At 37.6% G+C, this 25,477-nt stretch overlaps 1 protein-coding gene across 3 annotated transcripts in view; it reads left to right on the top strand.

Annotated features, from left to right (window-relative positions):
- SYT1 (synaptotagmin 1) overlaps nt 1-25,477 on the top strand; it is a 335,539-nt gene that overhangs the window by 250,074 nt on the left and 59,988 nt on the right. For 2 of the 3 annotated variants that reach the window (XM_066549874.1, XM_066549875.1), the window contains exons 6-8: nt 8,737-8,859; nt 12,031-12,198; nt 15,461-15,628. In XM_066549874.1, coding sequence (XP_066405971.1) covers nt 8,737-8,859; nt 12,031-12,198; nt 15,461-15,628 — 459 coding nt within the window. The remainder of the gene's footprint in view (nt 1-8,736; nt 8,860-12,030; nt 12,199-15,460; nt 15,629-25,477) is intronic. The other variant, XM_066549876.1, reaches the window with a different exon arrangement.

Here is a 25,477-nt window from a genome sequence, read left to right as displayed (position 1 = left end):
TCAAGTCGAGTATACAGCTCTACCAAAGGCCACTGGGAGGATTAGATTCCTTCTAGGGAAGGCAGAACTGTTAATAAATGTACACCTGTAAAAAAAGGTCATTTCTCCATGTTTTCTACTAATGTTTGTGTGTGGATGTTTTAATTTTTATTTCTTCCTCCTCTGTCCTCCTTGTCAATGTTGTGTCTCATGACTGTTCTGGATTGTCACTTGCGGTAGGTTTATTTTGCTATTTGGACGCACCTAGACTTAAGCTCTCATGCATAGTATCCTGACAGCTCTGTCTCCTTAGCAGAGATGGACATGTAGTAGCTTTGATACACACATCAAGAGGCTGAACTAAATTGATTGGGTATTTTTTGGTTGGATATATATTTGGGGAGGCTGGAGAAGAGCAGAAAAGAGGTTGTCATTCTTTCTACAGTTAAAATATTAAGTCAAACTGTACCAGAAAGCTCAAGTTTAAAATTGATCAGCGCATAAAAATAACTTGCTAATTATATTTCCTTTTTGTATAAATGTCACCATATCAAAAGTAGACAGAAGTAATGTGTATTTTTAATGTCTTAGTTTCTAAGTGTTGCTAAATTGACTGCTACCTCATGAAAATTGCTGTGGGCTCTCACATCATCTCAGTACAGTGCTCAGGCATTAAATTCTTAGTGTTCCATACCAAAGTTTTTTAAGTGGTCTTAGTACAGATTTCTGTTGGTGCAACCTAGTGACAGCTGGCACTAGTGTTTTCATGAGATTTTCCCATCATGGTTTTCATCTTCATAACTTTCAATCTCTACTCATGCCCCTGGTGGCTCCCACTACTTTTTTTCTTTGAGGAGTAAAAAAAAAAGGCCCTGAAGACTCTGCTTCAGAGATGGTGTAATAGCTGCAGATTTATTATGTCTGGATTTAATGCGTTGGTACAGCAAAATTCTTGATTAAACTCAGCCTGTGGGCTAAGAAAAGGAATAGACATAATCATTTATGAACAGCACCACTGAGAACTTACTAAGATTTAGCCCTGTTACTTGGATAATAATTGTTGTGGTCTGAACATTTTATGAGGTCAGAAAGCATTTGTAGAAAAGGAGAATTAATAATTTCATCAGGCTAAAACACTGTAACTAGTAAAGAATTTTTTTGCTTACAATGTGTGTGTTAGGTGAAACAGGAGATTTGGTATTAGGTGTATGTATACAGCCTGTAGTATGAGTAGTATATTCTTGGCTCTGCTACTGAATTACTGTGTCCTTCAGTCAGCCACTTGACTTCTCTGTACGTTTGTTTTTCCCTTACATGGGTCTTCCTTTTACATTGGGGTTATGTACTAACTTAGAATATTCTGATTAATGTTCCTCTCTGAATAGCAGGTGTTGTAAGGTGACAGGACAGTGAGAGCTGCAATTGGACCCAGCCAAACTCCAACATACGATGGTTGTTTTAGACTGATTCACCCTACAGTTCTAGCTGTTGATCATCCAACACTCTTGCCCTCATGTAGACAAAATACTGAAGGAACAAGATTTTCAGTGTTAGGTGCCCTGAATATTCCAAAGTAGAGTGCATTGACCTTGCAGCATGAAGACAATAGCCCAAATGAAGTCAGGATAATCCACACTGACATCTAGAGAGCCTGGATTTCATTTGAAGCAACTCAAGCCTTTATTGCCAGAAAAAAATCCAAGAGGATCTTTGTTAGGGACAGGAGCTCTGTTTCTGGCAGTGGTCTTTTCTTCTGCAGTATTTGGTTACGTGCTTGCTTCTTTTTCCAGTTGGATGCCTGGAGAATAGTGAGGTGTTCATTCCACAGTGCTGCTACCTGACTTCCTGTCAGCATGCCAGTCCCCACTTGTTGTCATCCAGCACACGGTGACTTTAATGCTCACTATGGCTCATCCACAGTGCAGTGAGACATCCTAATTCACACTCAGAAAGATGATGTGCTGCAGAGGGTTAGTCAGAAACACTGGGAATGAGTCTTTATAGAAAACAAGCCCAATAAGTTTACTGTGGCAGTGGAAATGGATTGACTGAGTCCTCTTTGTACATTAATTCAATCTCAGCCTTGACCAGTAGTCCTGCTTTTTCACCTGCCTCAAAGACAACTGTGCAGTGTGCATAAAACTTCCTGAAAAATGTGAATAACATGTTTATGAAGATAAAATGTTATAGATGAATGTTTGTGTTCTGCAAATAGGTTTTCTGTAAAACTCTTTTGAAATTTAGATTTATATTAGATTTCAGAAGCCTGAAAATATGGAAGCAATAGCTGTGAGACACAAGACTGGGCTTATTTGCATTCCTGTCTCTTCCTCTCAGTGACTCCCAAGAAAACATAGGACCCTGCTTTGCATGCTTCCTGAGTTTGTTTTCCTCCTTTGTTAAACTATTTCTTTTCTGTAAAGTAATTAATTTGTCTCTTCTATTGTAACCTACTGTACTGTTAGGGGTATATGAAGATGCAGATCCCACTCATTCTTTTACATGTCTTGTTTTCTATAGTGAAGGTCTTACTACTGGAAGCTTCCATTTTCAAGGATGTTTTTTGCATTTTCTTGATTAACAGACCAAATTGAAGTTCTTTATTCAAGACCAGAGTCTGCAAGTTCCTAATGAGTGGCATTTAGGAAGTATGTAATTAGTCCTTAAATTAAATTACTTGAATCAGACTCTGAAGACATTTACCTATATCCACAGACTGTACGGAGAGCTAAACTCCTACACTATGTCTGAAATTAATGGGTATGCATAAAAAAACAAGACCAGCAGTTCATATTAATGAGGTATATGTTTTTAAAACATTAAAATAAAAACTAAATATTTGGGAATATTTAATAATTTTCTTTTTAAGCAAGGGTATTTACTCTTTACAAATATAAATAGCAGACAGCCTTCAAACATGAGAATGTTGGGTACAAGTCCTATTTAAAAGATGGTCAGACAATCATCTTATCTCTTTTTAAGGAACTAAGCCAGTAGAACAGGTCTGTGCCAACTTTTTCTCCACAGATCAAAGTGGCACTCAGTAAATCATGTCTGGCTATATTTAGGTTAATTTTCACTATCAAATACACATAGTCCTAATTATATAGTATGACAGATTTTTCCAAACACAAATAAATGTAGTACTCTGAGTGGTCCTCCCAGGTCAAGGAGCCAGCTCTGTCCCAAAGCATGCTTCCACCTGGCCCAGTGCCATTAATTTGGGGAGGATGCAGAACAATTGCTGGAGCAGCATGCACTGGCCAAGCAGCCTGAGCTGCCTCCCACTCACAGCCTGCTGCTGGTGCAGGCGAGCGCTGCTGCCATATGGCAGGTGGGGCAGAGCCAGCAGCGTGCTTACAGGAGTGCCTGCTACCTTTGCTTCACACACATATGGGCCCTGCTTCCAAAGCAGACCCTGACCCACGGGCTGAACTTCCAAAATAGGCTCCCAGGTCTGAGATCAGCTTCATCTTTTTTCAGCCTATAAACACTGGCTGTAGGAGTTTATAAAACATCAAAACCAGATTGATTTGTGAGCTTAACAGCTCCAACTGAAATGAATGTATTCATATTTGACGCTGAACACCTGCAGCATTTTCTGTATTTTTCTGTTGCACCAGATTAAGTTGGTATTTTGGTACCCAAACAATTCAGCAAAAGCTTAAGCTGAACATGATGACCTCATGTCATAGAGCTCCTAAAGAAAGGAAACCTTTTGAATAACCCAACGAAGACCATTTAAAAGCTGGATAACAAGCAAGGGAGTAATCAAGCAAGTCAGGGCATTGCATGCTGAACCCAGCAGGGTTTTTTTCATTGTGTGCATCAGTGTGGCCCACTGCTGGTATGTAAGGCCAACATTCTTAGAGCAGTAATGGCAAAGTAGATTTCACAATGACCAAAGCCTGTCACAGCCACTGGAAACCCAGACACAACATGCTCTTTAAATTAATTCATGGAGAGAAAGCAGATGCTGAATGAATGAAATATTGCCTTTCCTTCTGAGAGACTGTGATAGAGAACATGTTACAATTGCAGGCTTGTCTGCTTTGTGATAGGGAACCAGATGGGAATTTTTAAAGGCTTTTGTTTTCTCTTGGGATAAAAATTGGCCAGATCAGAATTATGGTGTTCTTGAATGGGAAAGATAATGATAAGAGGTGTACCACCATTAGTGGAAAAGCAGTCATTTCTAGTTGTGGAGGAAAAATTGCCTTTCCAATAAATTCATTGTTGGACATGGCACAGAACATTCTTGCTACAAAATCTTACTGTTTCCTTTTTCCAGCTCACCAGGCATTGCACAAGCCTGAGGACTGGGCATCATTCAAATATTAAAACAATATTTCCTTCACCGTTCCAAAAGAAATGATAGAGTGGCAGGTGGGGATGGAAATCAGGATAGGAGCATGCACCATGCAGTGAACAGCCTACAAAGGCTGCAGTCAGTGTTTTGTTTTTCTTCTCAATGTCTCTCCTTCTTGCTTAATGGTAACTTGTTTCCTTAAAAGTGAGGCTGTAGGCCACTCCATAAACAGAAGGAACCCTAAAACCTCTGTTAGTGAAAGCATTTCTTTACGTACAGAAGTGCAAGACACTTTGCATTTTTAATTGTTTGCAACATAAACTAGTCATTAACAAGATGTGACTCAGTCATGACTGTGGCCTCTGCCTCTCAGTACAGAGGCAAGGCAGCACACGTGCTCCCCCAGCAGCTTTGTTACATGAGTCTCCTACCACTTTGCTTTCCTGAAGCTTCTGCACATGAGGAGTCTGGAGACAACCAGCAGGGCAGCTGCTCTTGCAGACACTCTCATTTTTTACATACAGTTTGGGGAGGAATTAAAGTAAAGTTGTTTAAAGCCCCAGAATCTCTTTTGTGGTTCATGGTTGATAGTAGTGGGGCAAGCCTAGTGACAAGGTGCAGGGGTTTTGGTGGACCTGAGCTCAAAGCAAGGGATGTTTGCAGTGTCGGGGTGCAGTGGCACCGGAGAGAGGATTTTGTCAGCTAGGGGAGTGAGACGGAGAAAAAACCCAGGAAGTGTAAAAAACCACTACAGGGTGTGGAGTTTCAAAAGAATTGAAAACTAGGCATTTTCTTTAACATCTCAGAAGAAAAGAGGAGGCTGCAAAACCACTCTCAATAACATTATGAAAGTGAAGATACAACCAGCAGATTGAACAGTGGATCTCAAATTGTTGTAATTTAGGTCTTTTTGTTGTAAGAACTACTGCAGAGTAGTGGTTCTGATTTCTGTAGACACAGATGTATCACCTTGAAATCTTTGTGCTGGATTAACTCTTTTTTGCTACATTCCTACACCTGTTTACATATAAGCCTATTTTTCAGATACTTACATGCATTTGAGAGGATGTAGATGTTTTACTGTTATGTGTTTCTGCATATGTAATACAGAAATGAAGAAACTGCTCGAGTAAAATTCATGGTCAGCTCAAATTAGAAAAGATGAATCCAGTCTCCAGCACAATGTAATTATGCATTTCCATGTTGCATACTTCACAGAAAAAAACATTTAACATATCATGAAGTTAAAGAAAATGGTAGAGAAGGCAGGGCTTACATTGCTCAGCATCTAAATCCAATCTTTCTGGTTATGGTTTATCAGTTGCAAAGGCTTGATGAAAAAACTCGCTTATAATTAAAAACTTTTTATTTTTTTATTAAAAAACTAAAATATAGCTGCTTCTTTTAATTGATTGTAGCGATGCAATTGTAAGATTCAATACAGTGTGATGCAGTATGATATAAATTGAGGGTTGTAGTAGTATTTCATTAAATATTGATCTTTCAGAGAATCTCAATACGAAATTAAAATCCCTGTGGGGCGTTTCAAGTACTTTGAAGCAAACCAAGTATTTTTCTTTTTTGGAACTCAGCAGCTAAATCAAACATGAGAAGCTTTGGTGCTTCTTTTGACTCAGCTTCTTCCTGAAGCATTAGCCTCTAGTTTGAAAGCAAATTCCTCTCTTAACAGTAAAAGCTATTATTTGCAGACTGCTTTAGAGATATTTTTTTTTCCTCCCCCAGTGCCACAAACTTGTCCATATAAAAGCACTATTTCTTTCTCAGTGTTTTTTCTTAGTGGTTCAGTGTTTCTGAGTCAAGGTCAAGAAGAATCATGTAGCTCCTCAGCTGATGTCAGTAAGGTACAATGTTTTCCATCTCTCATGGAAATAGCTTTCACCTTTCCAGTAGGCTTCTCATAACCTGTGGAGAGAGTTTCTTAAGCATACAGTGTTTCCTGCCTGCACTTCAAAACTCCCTTGCAAGAGAGATGTTAGCTTCCCATTATATTTTCTGTAGTCACAGTAAGAACTTTTTTTCACATTGAGCTACCCACAGCTCTGTCATCTGGACTGAACAGCTTTGCAGAAGAGAATGCAGTTTTCCCAGAGAAAGTATGGATATATAGCTATTGCCTTGATGGACTGTTTACAAATTCCTCTGACTTGAAAATTAGCAAATAATGTTCTTTTTGCCTTCTCACTTTTCTCCCTGGGGAATGGCCGTAGGATATTTCCTCTCAAAGAAAATCCAGGTCAAAAGCTAGCAGAAAAGCAGAAAGGCCAGTACTTGTCCCAGAAACAATAATATACTGGAGCTGTATGTCACACTTCTATCATGGAGTCCTCTTTTAGGACCATACAGGGATGATTCAGAGCAGTGGATCTTGGAGTTAACATCCCACTCTGACTTCCTGTTTTTTCCTGTTGTTTCCAGGATCAAATAAACCTGGTTGCATCAGATGGATTGAGTCACATCTTTTTTTATGACCACAAAACATTAAGCTTATTTTTATTACCAAAAGCAAGAGTGTTTGGCATAATCATATCACTCCATATCCTGAAAATCACATGTGTGGTCTGCCAGAGAGCCTATCAGTTTTCAAGTGTCATACTTCTTGTTGTACCAACAAAAATGTTGTGCTACAGTCAGGGAACTTACTAAGAGCTCAGTGATAAAATGTCTCAAACCAAATTTCATTTCAGGCAGTTCAGCCCTTCCAAATAGAAATGGTTTAGTATAAAAAATACTATTCTTCCAGTGTCACAGGTGATTCTGTCTATCACTAACCTTTCCCCCCAATCTCATCCAGGTAAAATGTAATTTATGTTTCGAGTAGAGAGGCCATCATTCACTAACATGCAGATATTTACATGAACCCAGCTCCTCAGCTCACAAAAATCAAAGCTGTTGGATTGGTTTCATTTGAGCTATGCCAACAGAATTTCTAGCTAATTTCAAAAGTAGAGAAATAATTGCTTAGTATCATACAGTTTGGAGTCTGACCTTTTTTATTTAGATCTGGCTTCTGGAGAAGAACATTTTCTACTTCAGAGATGAATCTTCCGTCTTTCCAAACCCACAAAATGTTGCATGGCCCTCACTGTATTCAAGGCTGAGTGAGAATGTTAATGCTTTCATGTTTCTTCTTTCCCTAACCACTATAGCTGTGTACACAGCTACTCTCTAGCCTTGCTACCTTTTCAGAGAGCTCCAGCAGCAACCTATTGTTAAGAAATGCTGAAGGTTTCCTACAACACAAAAAACCACAATTGCAGAAAAATAGCATTGCAACAAAGAACACATCTTATTCTGGTACTTTGTCTGTCTGTGCAAGCAGAAACTTCATACAGAAAGAACCTTCATTCAGATAGGGCTCTTATAGACAAGTACTCTGTTTACTGTAACATTTAAATAATTCTGGATGAATGCTCAGTATTGATTCTTTATTTTCACATTCTCAACTTTACTTTCACATTTTCCACAATTTTTCACTATTTGCCTCATCACTTTTGTCTAATTTTCACTTCTTACCTAGGAAAGAATCTGCCAGAATAAGATCTACATAGTTCATAGGGTTTAATAATTGTATGAATTACCTTTTACACAGTGAAAATACCTCTGCTTTCTGGTACAGGAAAAAATTACATCATTTAGTATTTTAATTATGTATAAAATCTAAGATAACTGCTGTGTCCTTTAAAAAATAGGTTATATGCAATAGACAAAGCTTGCAAGCAGTACTATATTTCTTTATTTTTGTGTTTCTTTCTAAGCAAACTAAAATCAACTTGCAATCAATTTGGTTCAGCCAAGCTTTATTGCGAGAATGAATAAAAAGGAAATTGGTCTCGGGAGGGAGGGAAAAGGAGGAACATGCATTTGCTAATGGCATGGTGGAAACTTTGCTTCCATATTCATTCTAAAAAACATGAAAAATGTTTGGCATATGATTGTAGAAAGAGCTCATCCACAGCACATGCTCTTTATCACGGTAGTCCTACAGAAATGTGTTGCCAAATGCAAACAATGCACAGCATGTACAACCAGGTTTGATATTGCCAAGATTTTTAAATTGAATGAATGCGTGACTTGGCTTATTTAATAGCATGTTTGCCTCCTTGTGCCTCTTTTAAGAGCCAGTCTGAGCCCAGAAGAACTATCTCTCCACATCAAGATGATATTTTGTTTCTACTTGCAGGTTTTATAGCAATCCTTGCTTGTTATAGTCCAAGGAGCTTTCTTCCTACTTCCATTGCTTGCTTGCTGATTTATAACATCTTATTGAGCAACTCAGAAAGTAGAGATATATATGAAAACTGCATATTTGAATTTCTGCTGTTTTGCTTGCTTTTAATGGCTCTAAAATAGATTTGAGGATCGTGTCTATTTTAAACTGCTACTTAACGGTTTGCCTCATTTATGAATATTACATTTCTTCTTTCTAGGCTCTTAAGGATGATGATGCTGAGACTGGGCTGACTGATGGGGAAGAGAAGGAAGAAGCCAAGGAAGTTGAGAAGCTAGGAAAAATACAGTATTCTTTGGATTATGACTTCCAGAACAATCAGGTTTGAAACAACCAACCTGTAATATTTCATTTCTGTGTGTGCAAGTAGAGAATGAAGAAATGCATTTAGTTAAAGCAGATATTTCCAAAATCCTTAGTAATTGCATGGACTAAAGGGAGAAAATAAGACAGAAAATTCATTACAGAGGTACTACTAAATTGGTATTGCATGCACTTGGACTTTATATTACACCTTTAATCAAAAACTGAATATCCAGTTTTATCTAATGATTATTAATAAATTAAAGCATCACCAGCCAATGTCTATCCACATAAATTATGGAGCTTGCATGCAGTCACTAAAATGTAGTTTCAGCCTTCAAGTATTTAAAATGTAAGCAAACACAAATGGAAGGAAAAATAGAGGGAGCTGAAGGTAAGTTGATTCACTGGGTCTTTTAGAAGGTTGGTAAGATTGCTTTCTCTCACTGCATCAAGTGTATGCTTCGCTGTAATAACTAGCTGCATCAGGTTCTGTTGCTCTCCATGAAAGTACACTTCCCAAAATTCTAGTCTGGAATAAAAGTTCAAATAAAAAGGTCTGTACCCAAAAAAACACAGGAAGATTGGACAAGGATTTAAGGACTGATACTCCTTCCGTATTCTGCTCTGAAGCTGGTAAGACTAAACTTTGGCATACTTAAGTTTTCAGAATTAGTAGACACTGTAATGTGTAGTCCTAGAATTGACCAGCTTAACAGGTCTGGCCACATGCTGAACATATTTTATTCCCCTACCCAGCCTCTTTGCCAGGGATCAGTTTTGTCAAATAAACCAATTCACAGCCTCACATTAAAATTCACTATGTTTAATTTTTTCCCAAAGCACACCAACTCATCTGAGTTCTTCACTTCTACTGCGTATCTTTCAGTAAACTTGAGAACACATATCCTGCATTTAATTTTTTTACAATATCAGTCAAAATCACATCATTCTTTCCTGTTTAGGGAAAGAAATGACTACTGAAGGTAAATCCCAGGTAATTCCTACTCATCACCTGAACTGCCTTCCATATGTACTTGTGATAAATTCCACATTCATATTCTTTATTTGATGCTGTTCATAGAGCATGGTACTCCTACTTGTTGCAAGGCAAAGACAATAAGAGAAATTAAGAAAAATTTCTCTATTAGCAGCTAAGTATTTATACACAGCTATGACCTGGCATAATAAATAGTATTTGCCTTTATTTCAACAATCTTCTGACTACCAGTGGTTGTTTTACAATGCAGGAGCTAAAAAGAGTTCTGAAGCCTTTCAAGAAACTGTTGCTAGAGGAGCTTTTCCTCAACTCCCAGAGCAAATTGCCTGGCCCTGTGATAAGTCACACTGATCCCCCTTGAAATCAGTATGAAATCAGTATGAAGTGTAGACCCTTCAGAAGCAGATTTAATGAGGGGGAACGGAAAAGCTGCAAATGTGTTCTGAAAAATGGATTTCAGTTTTCTTAGACTATGAAAACAAATTTTCTGTGTGAATTTTATTAAAGGGTATGTTGATTTTATGAGCCATATTTTACAAGGGAAAATAGGATGGAAGAGCCACAAATCTGTACATATGTATTTAATTAAGATAATAAATTATCTGAGTTGTGGATTTCTGTTTTGTTGTGCTGCTCTGAACTATGTAGCAGCTTAAAATTTCAAAGGATAGATGATGTAAAAGAGTAGGAGAGGGGATTCAGTTATGTTAGTATAGTGCAATGGCATGAAACTACAGTCCCAAAACTTGGCTAATATATTGCATAGGGTTAAGAATACAAGATGACCAATGAACTCTCCAGAGGAATGTGCCTCAGTTTTAGAGAGAGAAATTGTAAAGGGGAATTGAATTGCTTTTCCACTGTGGTAACTAAAAATCGTAGACTTGTTTTTCACTCTTTGATGTGTAGATCCTGAGCCTATTCATGTATTTATGAACTGATGCATCTAGAATAAAAGTGAGACACAAAAGAATCATTGCATACAGCAAAAGGAAAATGTTTCATGGAGCTTAAGAGTCCAATCAATGAGAAAGCATGTAGACCATACTGAGAATTTAAAACTGTCCAACTTTTAAGTCCAACTTCGAGGAGTCTCTTAGAAGCCAGAAGTTTCTTTCACAGATCAACTACATTGTTCTATATTCCAGCTGATAGAGTTCCTGTTTCCAATTTTAAACAGTTCATCCATGAGAGAAGCAAATATATTGTGATTGAAGCACTGATTTAGAAGAAAATATTCTCAGATTTCATTCCCAGTTCCTAATATCTTCAGAATGACCTTGAAGAAACACTTCAATGTTTACTTTAGTTTTGCATCTATGAAACAAGATTAAAATTATTTTCGTTTTCTCAGCTGCATTATGCTGATAAGGCCTCATGCAGTCAGGAGTGTCTAGATTACATGACATAACATAACATAGCATAAGCCTTGATTTATAACACAAAAAACAGCCAAGATGTTTACAAGTTCCATCTGTGCTTCAATCTTATCTTTGAAGTGTATAAGAGATTTTAAAATACAATTTTTCTGTTTTGCAATGAGATTAAAAATTGTTATTAGGATTTAGTTACCAAAGGCTCATTTTCTTGAGATATTTTTTGAAAATGCTGTCCTTAGTTTACTGCCTGGGCCCATTCATGTACATAGCAGGAGAATGTAAATATAAGGAAGACTGCAAGATTCATTTGTTTTCAGTAAAGCTTTGCCTGAGAATTTGCATTTGATGTTATCACCTTTTGTGTTTGGCTGGGGGAAGGTTACATGTTGGGGGTTTAGAATACAAATTTTGTAGTCAAAATTAGACATTCTTGATTGTTTAATAATGTGATTTCTATTCATGGTGCTCAGCAGAGAAAAATAATGCACAAGAGGAGAGAGCAATTGAAAGTTATTTGATTGCAGTCTTTAAAAGGATGAAGTCTGTATTTAGCTGTAATCAGCTGCCCTTTGAAAACCTCTTTTCTGCTTTAAAACAGGCTTTGTACAGTCTGCATCTGCCATAATTGGTTTTCTAAAGTCAGTAGTGTTGCTTCATTTGCCTTCCTTAAAGTGGGGGTGGCAGGGAGAAGTGAGGGATGTATAGTTTCTCCTAGACCAGAAATAGAGTCTGAATATGCATTCCTCTGTTACAGTATTTCTATAGATATCTATTTGAAATTTCATTCTGCTGTTCTTTACTCTCTTTTCAGCTTCTGGTTGGAATTATTCAAGCAGCTGAGCTGCCTGCATTAGATATGGGTGGTACATCTGATCCCTATGTGAAAGTCTTCCTGCTGCCTGACAAGAAGAAGAAATATGAGACAAAGGTCCACAGAAAGACCCTTAACCCTGTTTTCAACGAGCAATTTACATTCAAGGTAGTTTTTTTATAATTATTGATACTTCTTAATTTAACCACTTTGTATCTCATGCTTGGCTATGAATTTAGATGTTTTAGTTAATAGATAACTGCAGCAAAATTACTTTTCATGTTGTAGAAAGCCATGATACTCAATCTTGCTATATAATACAGGATCAGAAAGGTTTGAAAGGCACAGTTTGGTTTTAGGCACTTGGATTATCCTTATAGATGACAATCTGATCCATGGTTTATGGCTGGATAAAGCATACAAGAAATTCAGAAAACAGTGACACATCAACAAATGTCATGTACATTTCACTAGACCAATGTTTTCTTTAAATATCTGGTTTATGAAATTCAGGATAACATTCCCTGAAATATAAATTAAAACTCAAGGGAAGTAAATGGATGAAGGACAATATGGCAGATTAGTCTTGCTAGACTTCATCACAGCAGTTCTTTGCCATGCTACTTTATGTATGAAAAGAAATCCTTTCTCAGGTTTAATAAAATATGAATTAAATAAATGTAGGTAAGCCTTACATTGTAGTATTTACATCGTTCCAGTAGTATCTATTAATGGTGTTTTTCTAAAACTATGGCCGAATTCAAACCCCAGTCAAATAGAATAAAGGAATCGTGTACAGCATGTTTCACAGGGCTTCTCCTTATATACATTCCTCTGCTGTTACTTCAGGCCTTTCTCTTTGTGCCCAATCTTATAATGACAGCTACAGAATGAAAACAGGAACAGTGAAAGACTCAGGCTATGAAATCATTCAATGAGAAAGATATCCCTGTAGGCCACAACTACTACTGCATATATAAGCTTATTTTTTCCTTGAAGATGTTCATAAAAGCAATCTTTTGTGGGGAGTTATTTCTTTCTTGAGCTTTCCTAAGAGAGCATTTAAAAGAAAACAGAATTCTAAATTACGTGTTCCCATGCAGCTCACTAAGGCAAAGAAAGAACAAATAATGCTGTCATCTAAGATGAAGACACAAGTTATAAATCAGATCAGCCACTTCTGGACTATAATGTCCACTTGTTGTAAGTCACATCTTCAGTATTTAAATTTTATGCTCCAGAAAATAGTTTGTTTCCCATGCCAGACCTGACAGAGTGTTTAGGTGCATCTCAATATGGTACTGATCATCCCCTGTGGTCTGTGGTCTGTACTTGAGAGAAAACCAGCAGAGCATGCCAAGTACTGTCATTGTTCTGAGGACTCCAGTGACCATTTAACTGGAACTGCAACTATAATAACAACTTCTGTGGGAGCTGTTGACAGTGTCTCATTTACTTGTGCAGAGCTCTGCTCCTGTGACCCACTTCAGGTGGTGCACAGCTCCTGCTGGCATCCTTCCCATCTCTCTGGCAGTGCTGCCCACCAGGCAGCCCAGGCCTGTGCTCTTGCCTTCTCACAGGGCACAGCTGCCTGCCTTCCTCCCAAAATACAGCTAATGGGAATGAGTTGACTTGTGTTTCTGCTGTATTGCATCTTGAGCCCTGAACCTTAGTCCTTCCCTCTTTCATTTCTTTTTCCCAGACATCCAAGGTGCTGTTCCAGGGTGCAAGTGTTTGTCAGACTGCAGCTGTCTAAGTTGTATACCCACACTGCAGTGCCAAAAGGAACCGAGAAATCCTGCACTACACCAGCCTGGCAGAGGGAGGTGTTCCTCCTCAGATCCAAAGTGGGAACAGGGTTCATGTCTAGAAGAGTGACACATCTGTGCCTGAAAAACACTCCTGTATACCTGTCCTTTTACCAAGGTCCCACTTGCTTTAAGTCAAGAGACTGATTATGTCTGAGCAGAGAGCAGGGAGAGGAAGCAGCCCTTCACGAGAGCTGAGGCCATCCTTGATAGTCCAGAACAAAGCTGGAAACTGAGGCCACATTAGAAGTAATAAATGAAGGAAACATTTAGAAAAGGAGGTGGTAGCTAAAATGAGCTTTACTGAGATCAAGTAAAGAAAAGTAAATAATGATGAATTTAGTCTTTGTATTCCAAGTGATTAAGATCCATTAAGTGGTATTGTGAACTAACAGAGAAATAAACTTTAGAACATTTTTCTTCTCCTGTTTTCCAGGCTGTGTAAAAATAAAACTAACATTATTTAGAATTTTTCCCTTCACAAACCTTTGCCCTTTCTAGCTTTTTAGAAGCTACAGATAATTTAGAGAATGGAAAATAGATTTTGCTGTAGTATTTACTAAGATACACAACCCTGTACCACTGAAACTATTTGACTCAGCAGTGGAAGCTAGATCTGGCTCTCAACTTGATAAGCTTATTCTAAATGTTATATAAGAAGTTATGTAAAGGGAAAATTACTAATTATTAGTTAGTATTTTAATAAGTAAGTGGAAGCTGAGCAGTAACAAAAGACAACAGTCCTAGGGTTTAAGCAGACAAGAACATAGAGTTTAACAAGGCCAGTGGTAATGCTACGCTTTCACTTTCTAATTAATAAAGAAGTATTTACTGAATCCCATGGAAACCATTTATACTTGTAGGATATATTCAGATTGACCAAGTGTTCATACAAATCCAAACAATTCCTAAATCAGACCTTTTCAGACACCCACTCAGGTGTAGCTTACCTGAACTGCATGTCTCCGTCCCAATATTAAAACTGTGACTCGTAAACATCCAAACCACAGCATCTGTCTGAACCACATGAGAACAGCTGGAGAATTAGTCTGAACTTGGCCTTTTGCCACCACAATTTCTAGTTACACATTGTGACTTAAAAAGCACCCTAATGTCTAACATGTGAAAGGTATAGTATTGAAAAATATGCCTTGGTAAGTAAGAGGTATTGGTACTGTAAGAGACATATCCAGTGTCTAATTACTTTGTTTCATATATAGTAAGCCAGTTCTGTTTTTTTCATGAGTCTGGGAGCTAGCCATCTCTGAGTGATGACAGGTGATTTATTGAGGAAAAAACATCATTGTGTGAAAAGTTCATGTGTCTTCAGTGCAAGTAATTTGGCTTCTTGTTTCAGTTTCATCATCCACAAAATGATTTGAAGTAGAATGAGAAAAACCCAGGAGTGATGAGTGAGCTGCCACATTGTTCTATTGAGTGCCAGAGCCTTGTCTCAAGAAATACTGCATCTGGTGACTCTGAAACAAATACACCTCATAATTTTCTCTGCAGTTCAATTTACCTGGGATGACAGCTGATAAACCAAAGAAATAGATTTGCATTGTAGTGGACCAATCTTTATTGTCTCAGATGCAGAGTTTGTCATTTCCTTGTCTTTGCAGGTGCCATACTCTGAGCTGGGTGGAAAAACTTTAGTGATGGCAGTTTATGACTTTGATCGTTTCTCCAAACATGATATCATTGGGGAATATAAAGTTGCAATGAACACAGTGGACTTCGGTCATGTCACTGAGGAGTGGAGGGACTTGCAAAGTGCAGAGAAAGAAGAGGTAAGAAAAATCACTTCTTTTTCCTCCCAGAACACTTTTCACCTCACCTATAGAAACAGACAAACCAGCAATTTATTTTTTTTTTGCCGAGACAGCTCCCATCTATTATCAGCAGTCCTCGGATTTACTTTGCCTGATAAATTTTTGATAAGCATCTTTTCCAATACTCACTGAATACAACATTCTCCTCTGCTAATTCAATCAATCTTTTTGATACTCTATGCAACCTATTAAAAATGTTTTCATGAGTTTGACATTTTCTTGAATTGCTGCATTTTGGGTACATAGAATTTGCATTTGATTATAAGTGGTGTGCATTTAGGTTTCTTGGTGATTCTTGAGGGTTTGCATCTCAAGACATCTTATTGTGCATGATGATAAAGATAGGGTTTCACTGAAATAACTTACAGTTCTATTGAACTGCTATTCAATAATATCCTTTAATTAGAATTATGAATTTTACAAAAACCTTGGAATGGCATCTTACTCAAATATTTATTACCTTTTTTATTTTCCTTTCATTGTCAACATCCCTTGGATTCATTATTTATTAGGTATAGTGCTACATGTACACAAGACACTTCTTGGAAATATTTCATCATTGTGAAATATTTCATTTCATTGTGCATCCTATGAGTTTGTTCATACTGATACATCCAACTTTTTGCTTATTGTAAGACTATTTTTTCCTCATTTTTACATTATTTTTTCTTTTGATTCATAAACAGTACTTGCCCACTCAGAGTGCATAGCATGCTTTAATTCTCTGCTGAGAGGAGAAGTAATCATGAGTCTGAGTTTCTCATCATCTAATTCAGCTAATAAAGTGCTTTGGATTCAAATCTTAGTTTCTGTAATTAAAGGGACAATCTCTGAATGAAATCTTTCCTTCTCACAGGTGATGAAAACCTGAGTATTGATTTAGACTAAAAGTGGTGAAAACAGCATCAAATGCAGAACCATGCAGCCTTCTTAAGTTTCAGAAGTGGTAGATTTCAGTCTTCCTTTTTGAGTGTTTGTTTTAAAGACAGTGTTTTCAGATGGCTTTTTTCAACTGCTTATTGATTTGAAAGCCACTGCTACATTAGGAGTGTTCTGCATGGCATTGTTTCATAGTGGCAGTATTTGCAGGGCTCTCTTTCTGCAGGTGACATCAGTGCCCTGGTATATGGGGCATTTTCTTCCACTCTTAAATATGAAAATTAAAAAAGAGATAAAGGAAGTTTTCAGTTCAAGGGCCCTGTTCTTCTAAGCATCCAGCATACTAGAAAGCTGAAAATGTGAAATTGGAGTGTATTAATCCTTCCAAATTTTATTAAGCAACAAATTGGTCTTTTATTACACTACTATCTGTGCTTTCAAAGTGTTTCATGCTTTTCTGTTTCAAAACACATAAAATGAGCCAAACTATGCAAAAAGGAATTGTCACTTTTCCTTTGTAGTACAACATTAGGCTTTTAGAACATAAACAATGATATCCCTAATGCAGTTACAGATAACATGCTACAGATTAGTGTGGGGTTTCATCTGCCTTATTGCATAGAAAGTTGCTTCTTAAGTGTTCTAGCTAAGATCCACAGTAAGACCTGATGCAGTCACTTGGTTGCTTTCATAGAATTCATACCCTGCTAATACAATATGATTAAAACCTTGCTTGAAACGGATATTGAGTGTGTGAGCTACTTCCAGAAAAGCATTCTGAGGTGGAAAATACTATTTATTAAAACAGAAGGAGATAATTAAAATAAATAATTCTGGAAGTATTTGGATATTGGAAGAGTATTGCAAGATCTTTGAATAGTTTGCTGTAGAGATGAAATCTAGGTTGCCCTCACCTTTCTTCAAATTTAATCTTCTTATGCAGAAGAACCACTGTTATTTTTATACTTTTTCGATGGAACCTTTTTGAAGTTGCCACCAAAGCATGGCCATTTTATTTATAAGGAGCTAGGCAATATGATTATATGAAAGCATAATGAAAAACTATGCTTAGATCAACTCCTTAAATATTTTTTCATACTACAGGAGGTCTCGTGTTTTATTTTTGCATCTCAATGCTCAAGCATGCAAGGTATCCAGTCAATATGGAAAAATATCACTACTTGGGGTATAAATATCACAACTTGGGGTACATGGGGACATTTTAATCTTAATTTTCTATATACTATGTGTAGGTAGTTTGTAACAGCCCATAAGCTCACTGTACAAATAAAAAGTGATTCTACAAAAAACACTTATTCATTAGACAAGTTTATTTAATCCAAACTTAATTCTACTCTATTATGGAACCTCTACTTCTGTCATATATATGATGAGACAGATTCAAATAATTGCTTAGCCCAATTTGGAAGAGAAATCTCTACCAAGAACCCGGAGAGGTGCATCTGTCAGAAGTTTGGGATCTGTGTTTCACATGAAATGTCATGCATATTCCATATTTGATTCAAGTACCTTACCATCTTTGATGTTCCAGTCCCTGCTCCACAGAAAAGATTCCAAGCAAATTCTAGTGTATTTTAAGTGGTAATAAGTAGGGATGGGTGAGATCATATCTGCATAAAGGGATTGTCACCTGACCCAGCAGATGTTGCAGAATTCACGGCAGATACAGCTGCAACCAAGAAGTACCCTGGTTTCAGAATTAGCAAAAACAGCGCTGAGTGTATGAAGGCTAACATGATTTACCTTTATCATAGACACAGGTTTGACTCTTGGTAGTGATCATGAATATGATATGGTGGTCTGGCTTACTAAAATAACAAATAAAACCCATGCAACTGTATTTAATCCAAAAATTTATGACAAATGTAATTCTATTGCTAACAAAATATCTTTTGCTGACTATTATACATATTATAATTGTGTAATTAATTTGCCCTTGAAAAGCACATCTGCAGGGATTTGCAATATTTGAAGAATGACAGACTTTATTTCCTTTCTTGCCCTTACAACACTTAGGCAAGTTTGTCAGTTCTCAGCAATTTAGTGCTAACTATAATTCTAAATATGAAATTAAGTATGTTTGAAATTAAGTATAAGTTGCCAAAGTATCCTTCATGTTGTAATTATGACCCCTAGACAAGATGTATACCAAAGTGAACCAGTGGCAGTTGTCACTAGTCACTTGAAAAGAACTATCTAGGTGGCATCAGTCAAAGTGAATATAAACATCTCAGTTTTAGTTTATGTCAAATTCAGTTGATGCACATCACAGAATTACAACTTAATTACCACTTCAATCATAGGGGGCAAAACAATTTTACAAGCAGTTACTCTTCTTTTTGCTCGTAAAGCTCCACTGTACATTCTGTCCTTTTTTTAAAATGGGCTTAAAATTGAAGATGGAGGGTGAAGGTTTAATGAAATAATGTAAGCTCTATCTCTCACAGCCCAGTCACTTGAATGGCATCTCTCTGACACTGCATTCTCTTCTGGGAAAGGTCTTATTAATATATTTATGTTGGTGAAGTACTTTGAAGGTACAAGCCTTTGTGTGAGCATTTGTTATGACAGTGAGAGGGCTTTGGGAATGTGCAATGACTGCTAAATATTGAGGAGGCTGCTACTAATGAGCTGCATACCTTGAATCCTTTTTCCTTGGCTGCTTTTAGATCTGCTGTCCCTGTGTCTAGTAGTCCTTCAGTCTCATTTGACTGAGTGTGGGAGGGAGGAGTGGTAGATGCTAAAAGGCTATTCACTTTTACCAAGTCTAACATATAATGGTTTGGGCACAGAGTGTTAAAAAGCAGATCACAGGAGTTTGCTCCTCTCTGTCATTTACCAGATGTCATTGCTATTAACTTTATCTGAGTACACACTGCATCCAATATCTGTTATCACTCTGGTACAGAAGGCCAGACAGACCTCTTCTTTGCTCACAGCGGTGTGAATCATACTGAGAGTCATCTTCTGAATACTTCAGCTGATTTCCCTCCAGACATTTTGTTATATTGGCACTTAAATTGAAAACCGGTTGTAGCAAACATGCCAAGAAATTTTAGGGAATATAAGGGAGAGCAGAAACAATTCTTTCCCTTGAAAGCAGTGGAGAAGCAGAGACTTATGATATAAGGAGAAGGATCTTTGTTGACCTGACAGTATCCACTACCAAGAGTTCTGCAGATCTTTCACAACTTCTACAGAGCCATGACATGAGACTCTCTGCATTATCTGATCAGGCATCCACCATGGTTAGGTTACATGATGGATGCATGTTCATACCACAGTGGGTGATGATGGGTATATTTTAGACAAGGCTTCTGAGTGGGAGGTCTGCTGGAAAACACCACACTCGTATGGGATGCACAACCCCCAGTGGGACAGATGCACGGTGCTGCCTTGGAAAGGGGTGAGAAGGAGGCCTTCTTCAGGTGGAAAGAGCAGTTCTGTGAACTTTGACTGTGCTGTTCATGAGGATTGCTCTTTCCTGCCTTATCCAAAAGTAAAAAGTGAAGGAAGGAGGTGGAAAAGTGGGCCTGAAACATGTGTATTTAATAGCTTGGTGGACTTCATAGAAGTTAGAGACTGTGACAAAGTTACTGAGCCTCCCAGTCCTCTCTGGAACTGAAACTTGCAGAGATATAAGAGGAAAGGACATTTTTACAAAAGTCACTGTCAAATTACAGCAGCAAATCACTGTTATTTTCTGTTATAGTTACATGAGCAATGGCCAGATGATCTAATAGGCCTTTCCCATCACTGGTAATAACACTTAGTTCTTTTACAGCTTTTCAGATGGCACAGTGCTTTGCGAAAGAAAGTATCATTATCCCTATGGAGATGCTGTCAGAGTGTCAGACAGATTTTAAAATGTGAGATTTCCTTTATTTAGCTGCATGTTATATTGGAACACTATGTTTTCTTCATGGTGTTTACATCTTCTCAAGTTCACTTCTTCTTACTCCCAAAACTTTAAAATGTTTAATCTAAGAAGGTTTTAGTTTTCAGGTTTTGTGAAGAGTTTATGCAGTAAACAGAGATTGTTGAATGCCTGTTCAATATTGTAAATTCAGCATCTGTCCTGCCAAGGAACTGTATTTCCTACTGAGACAGGGAACAAAACAGAGGTTTGGAAGTTTGAGAATAAGCAAGCCTGCTTTAAAATTCTTCAGCATTTAATCAGTTGTTCTTCATCTTGAAATTGAAGATGCTAACATGACTTTAAAGGTAAAACAATATGATTAAAGTGGAGCTGTAAGGGTACTGTTTTCAGTTCATTAGAATTATGCATTTCTTTTCTCACCTTTCATACTCAAAGTGCTGGCAATCCCACTATATACCTTTGTTGAGTATTCTCTTTTTAACTCCCTCTCTGGAAGAGACGCCTTAGGAGGTCACTTTCTTGTGTTATAATAAAAATAATGTAATTGGCTTACTTGAAATCAAAAGGAACCTTGTCTCGATTCATCTCAAACTGCCTGGCTTTACAGATATTGAATTCAAATAAAGAAGATAGTATAAGAGGAAGAAGGTGAGTGATAGTGTTAAATTCAGGCTCTTCTGGGGCCTTTCTGTTCCTGGACAGTATTCATTCTGAGATCAGAAAAACATGTATTGCTTATTTGCCAAAAAAATTCTTATTACCATTTTCCTTCCATGTGCGGAAGGGCATCCTGAGGTTAAACTGTGCTGAAATAGTAGATCCTACACTTGGTGCTAAGCATCTAATGACCCATAATACACAAAAAAATAATAATGTTTGTTTCAGACAAAGTATATCGCTAAGAACCTTATAGAAAATTACAAGGCTGAAGGAAGGAATAGTGGGAAATTCCCAGCCTTCACATATTAATATTACTGTGTGGGATTTTATTGCTCAAGCAGAAGATACTTTAAAGTTCAAAGACACAGCCACATTCAATGGCAATTGGAAAGCAGTGTTCTGAAATTGTGTTTTTATAGAGTTTTGAGAAAGCTGCTGAAAGGGATCAAACTCATCTGAACCTAGAGTATGAAGAGATATTTTGGATGGAAGCTGCAGAAGGAATTCTAGAAAATACAGATTTAATTCTGGAGTACTCCCAAGTAGAAAGCTCTGTAATCTGGGAGAGACTGCAAATGGGTCTGTGGGACCAGCTGATGAGTGTGAAAGGGCCACAGAACATGCTATATCTGTAATTGTTCAGCATTGTTCTCCAACTGGACTTTTATGTACTTACTTACTTTTCTGACTACCAGCATCAGTGAATGCATAGTCCAGGGGCAGAAATGGCCTCACTGGGATTCCAGGCAGAAGCTTCGCGGTAGTCCAGGCTAATACCTTATTTCCCTTTCTCCCCTACATTTCCAAACCAACAATGACAAAAATCATTATCAGATTGCTGTTACAACCCAGGATCAGGAGCTAAGGGAAGCTGTAAAACAGCTGTATAAAAATACAGTGTCATTAGAAGGACCTTCAGAACAGAGAGCAGCATTTTTACAGTCACGAAAGAAGAGCAGTTCTCACAAAGATGACAACAGCATTTTCACTAGAAGGTTGAGAAGGGGATGTATGCTGCTCCAATCTCTTTGCTTTGTTGTGCTCATTCCATGTAGAGCTAGAAGATCTTGGTTTCCAGAGCATCAGAGAAAGATGTATTTTTGAAAAGGGGAAACCAAGGTTTAGGAATAGTGGACCAAAAAGAAAGGGATTAGCCATTTTCTTTATTTTTTTCCTCTATCACCTTTTAAATGCTGATTTAAACCATGTCAGAGATAACCATAGTAACCACTTAACCTCTTTTCAGAGCCTGTTGTGTTTCATTTTAGTTTAACAATGAGCTTAAACGGTATCTGAAGCACTTTACATTGTGGCAGGAATTAGCACAAAATGCCCTAATCACAGTTAGAATCCAGAACATGTGTTCAGTTCAGAGGTATTATACTTTTATTTACTTTATGCTAATGTTTCAAGAGGTAGAGTACATGAATTTAGGAAGTATACCCAGTCTTATTTCTAGGCAAAATGGACAACAGACAGAGATAATTCAGTCCTACAGTTTCCTGTTCTGTTGTATCATATAAGTCAGCCTTCTACCAAAGGCCAAAGAAATCCTTCACAGTGACCGATGTGTTGTTACTGTGTTACAGGCAACACAGCAGGGTAAATTTGTGCACCTGCTCTTCTCTTCCTTTTCTGTGGCCTTCTGCAGCTTACTTTGTGCTTGTCACCATCATAACTAGAGAAGCATTCAGGGGTTGCCTCGCTGGCTTACTCACTAGAGGGATGGAGGGCTACTGTAGTTGTTCTGTCCCTTTTCAGAGTATGATTTTTTTCTGTAGAGGGCTGGAGTATGATCACTGCAACAGAATTACTACTGCTGTGTCATTAAAGCAGAACACAAATCACTTTGAGCTACCATCATCAGTGCGCAGATGAAATCCATTTATGATATCATTTTCGATCCAGATGTGTTCTCTATCTGCTTCTTGCTGGCCTAAAGCTTGAGTAAAACATGTATGTGAAACTGAATCCATTGACATGGAGGTCAAGATCTTTTCCTTGACAATTATGTCTGCAATCACAATTACAGAAATAATGTCAGAGATAGAGGCTTCCTAACTAGCAGTGGGAGAGTTGAAAGTGGTGTTATTGCTGCTTGGTCAGCCACATGGGTTTGCCCACAACGGAATGGAATTGGGAGGTACTGCAACATCCACTAACACTGATAAAGGCAGCTGCATTTGAGAACCCTTCTCTTGGCCTTTCTCCTCTTGTGGCTGATCTTGAGTTCAAATGTCTTCTTCTTAGCCAAAGAGCTGGCCATAAAATTCTGACTCAAGTCATTCCCTGTACGATTACCCTTATGTAGGGTTTACAGCTTGCTTTTGATGCCACTGGTAAAGAAGCACTACAGCTTCTCAGTGCTGTGGCTGGCAAAGGGCAGACAGGACCTGAGCTTCCCATCAGATGCTTAATATTAGGTGCTACTTAAACTTATTTCTGGTTGTCTGAAATCCAGTTATTTTACCTCTGGTCTTCCATATCTTCTTCAGTAACTGTGAAAATTAATAGGAGGACCTCTTGTTAATGAGTGGAGCCTTAGCTTCAGAACTGGCAGCAGCTCATTTTTGTGGGAGTGCCCTGAGGTCTGCAGCTGACATCTCCTGTCTGTTAATGCCCAGCCCAGATTTAGGAGTGGATTATGCTGAAAGTGGTTTTACTCACTCAGATTTGCACATTAATTATCAGGACAAACATTAATTTTCTGTGATTTTGTTAGAGCAGACAAGTTTTCTATGACATGTCGGTCATTTATATTAGAAAACATTTTCTTTCTGCAAAAAAGCCTCCTATTTCAAAAAACCTTTGTTTTCTTTATAAATAGTGCTAGTACCTATCAATTGATTTAGACATTTCTCTAAATTAGGTGGTATTTGCCCTAAATCTGGAGGACTCCTAGGCCTTCAAGGAACATTTCAAAGAATGTCCTGTAATTGAACTCAGTCTAGGAAACAGGCAGCATCCTGGAGCTAATAGTGTTCTCCCAGTGCCAACTTGGGAGGAAAGTGGCCAAAGGAAACCCCCTTATAAGCTTGAAAGTTAGACCTTGCTTGGTTTTGGAACAAGGAGCTAGAAACTCTATGATTTTCAGCCCTCAGCAATGTTTGTTATAGGCAGCTTTGCACCTCCACTGGAAAACTCTTAGAGGGCCTTTAAAACCAGAGTTTGAAAGTTTCTGATTTTAAGACAGAAGTAGGTGAAGAAAATAACACATCCTTTTATAGTTTTGGCAATACTCTATCTCTCTTTAAAATGTGTACTTTATTTTTTACTTGAATGTTACTGGATTCTACTCTGTTGCTGATTATTGTTATGCCCTTCTTCAGTAGATTCAAGCAATTTAACACATGATGCTTGCTCTTCTCTACATTACTTACTCACAGTAATCAAGTCATGTCCAATCCTCTTTTCAAAAAGCTGCAGAAATTATTCTTAAATGTTTTTCAAAATCAGGTTTCCATTTTTCCAATACGAGTCGTGACTTTTTACCTTCTTTGTCATTTTCAGCATCTAAAAAAATTTTATTTACACAAGAGCTGTGTGCCGTATCCTTTATTTCTTTGGCAGGCAGACCAAGTCACAGCCTCTTCTGATCGTCTACTATTGATTATTTTGCACAGCATTGCACTAGCAGTTCATGATCTGTAGCTTATGACCCTGAATCCTCAGCAGGAGATATTGCTTTGTAAGATACCTTTCCTGATTCAGAAGGTACTTACAAAAAGTCTGGAGTTCCCTGTCTTAGACTGTAGAAAATTTGCTTTCGGCTGTATGAAAATGTCCTCTTTGTAACTGGTTGTAGATAATTGATTTTTGACCAATCTGTTGCATTACTATTTACTGTTATATCACCTACATCCTTTGTCAAAAAAAAACTTCCCCACTTATAAAAAACAGCAGCAGACCTTGAATGGAAAAAAGAAAAAAAATGTGCATGCTTCCTTCATCAAGCAAATTTCCAATCTTACCAAAGAGGGAATCTGGTTTTAGTTGAAAAGACCTATTTTTTTCCCATAAAACAATGTGACTACCCATTCATAATATTTTATATCCTTTAAGTCAACATTATTACAACTTTTATAAATTCTTCTTTTGTTTCATCTGTGTTTGATTAAAGACAAATGACTGTTAGATACCACCTTTATCGTATTTGGCCTTTTTTGAGTAAGACAAGTAAAACATTAGAACTTTTTCAGCCTTATTTCCCTTGTGGTCTAAGATTTATTAAAAAGGAACATCATTAAGCCAGAGATCTTATGATAAGTGCAGTCTTCTGTCCTAGATTTTTAGCTAACTGCAATGAACTCTTTACTGAAGAGATTAATACAATTGAGTGTGTGGTTCTGATTCCTGTGATGACCTTT

Source organism: Molothrus aeneus, chromosome 5 (genome assembly GCF_037042795.1).
Source record: "Molothrus aeneus isolate 106 chromosome 5, BPBGC_Maene_1.0, whole genome shotgun sequence".
Lineage (NCBI taxonomy): Eukaryota > Metazoa > Chordata > Aves > Passeriformes > Icteridae > Molothrus > Molothrus aeneus.
This window is presented reverse-complemented; position numbering and strand designations above follow the sequence as displayed.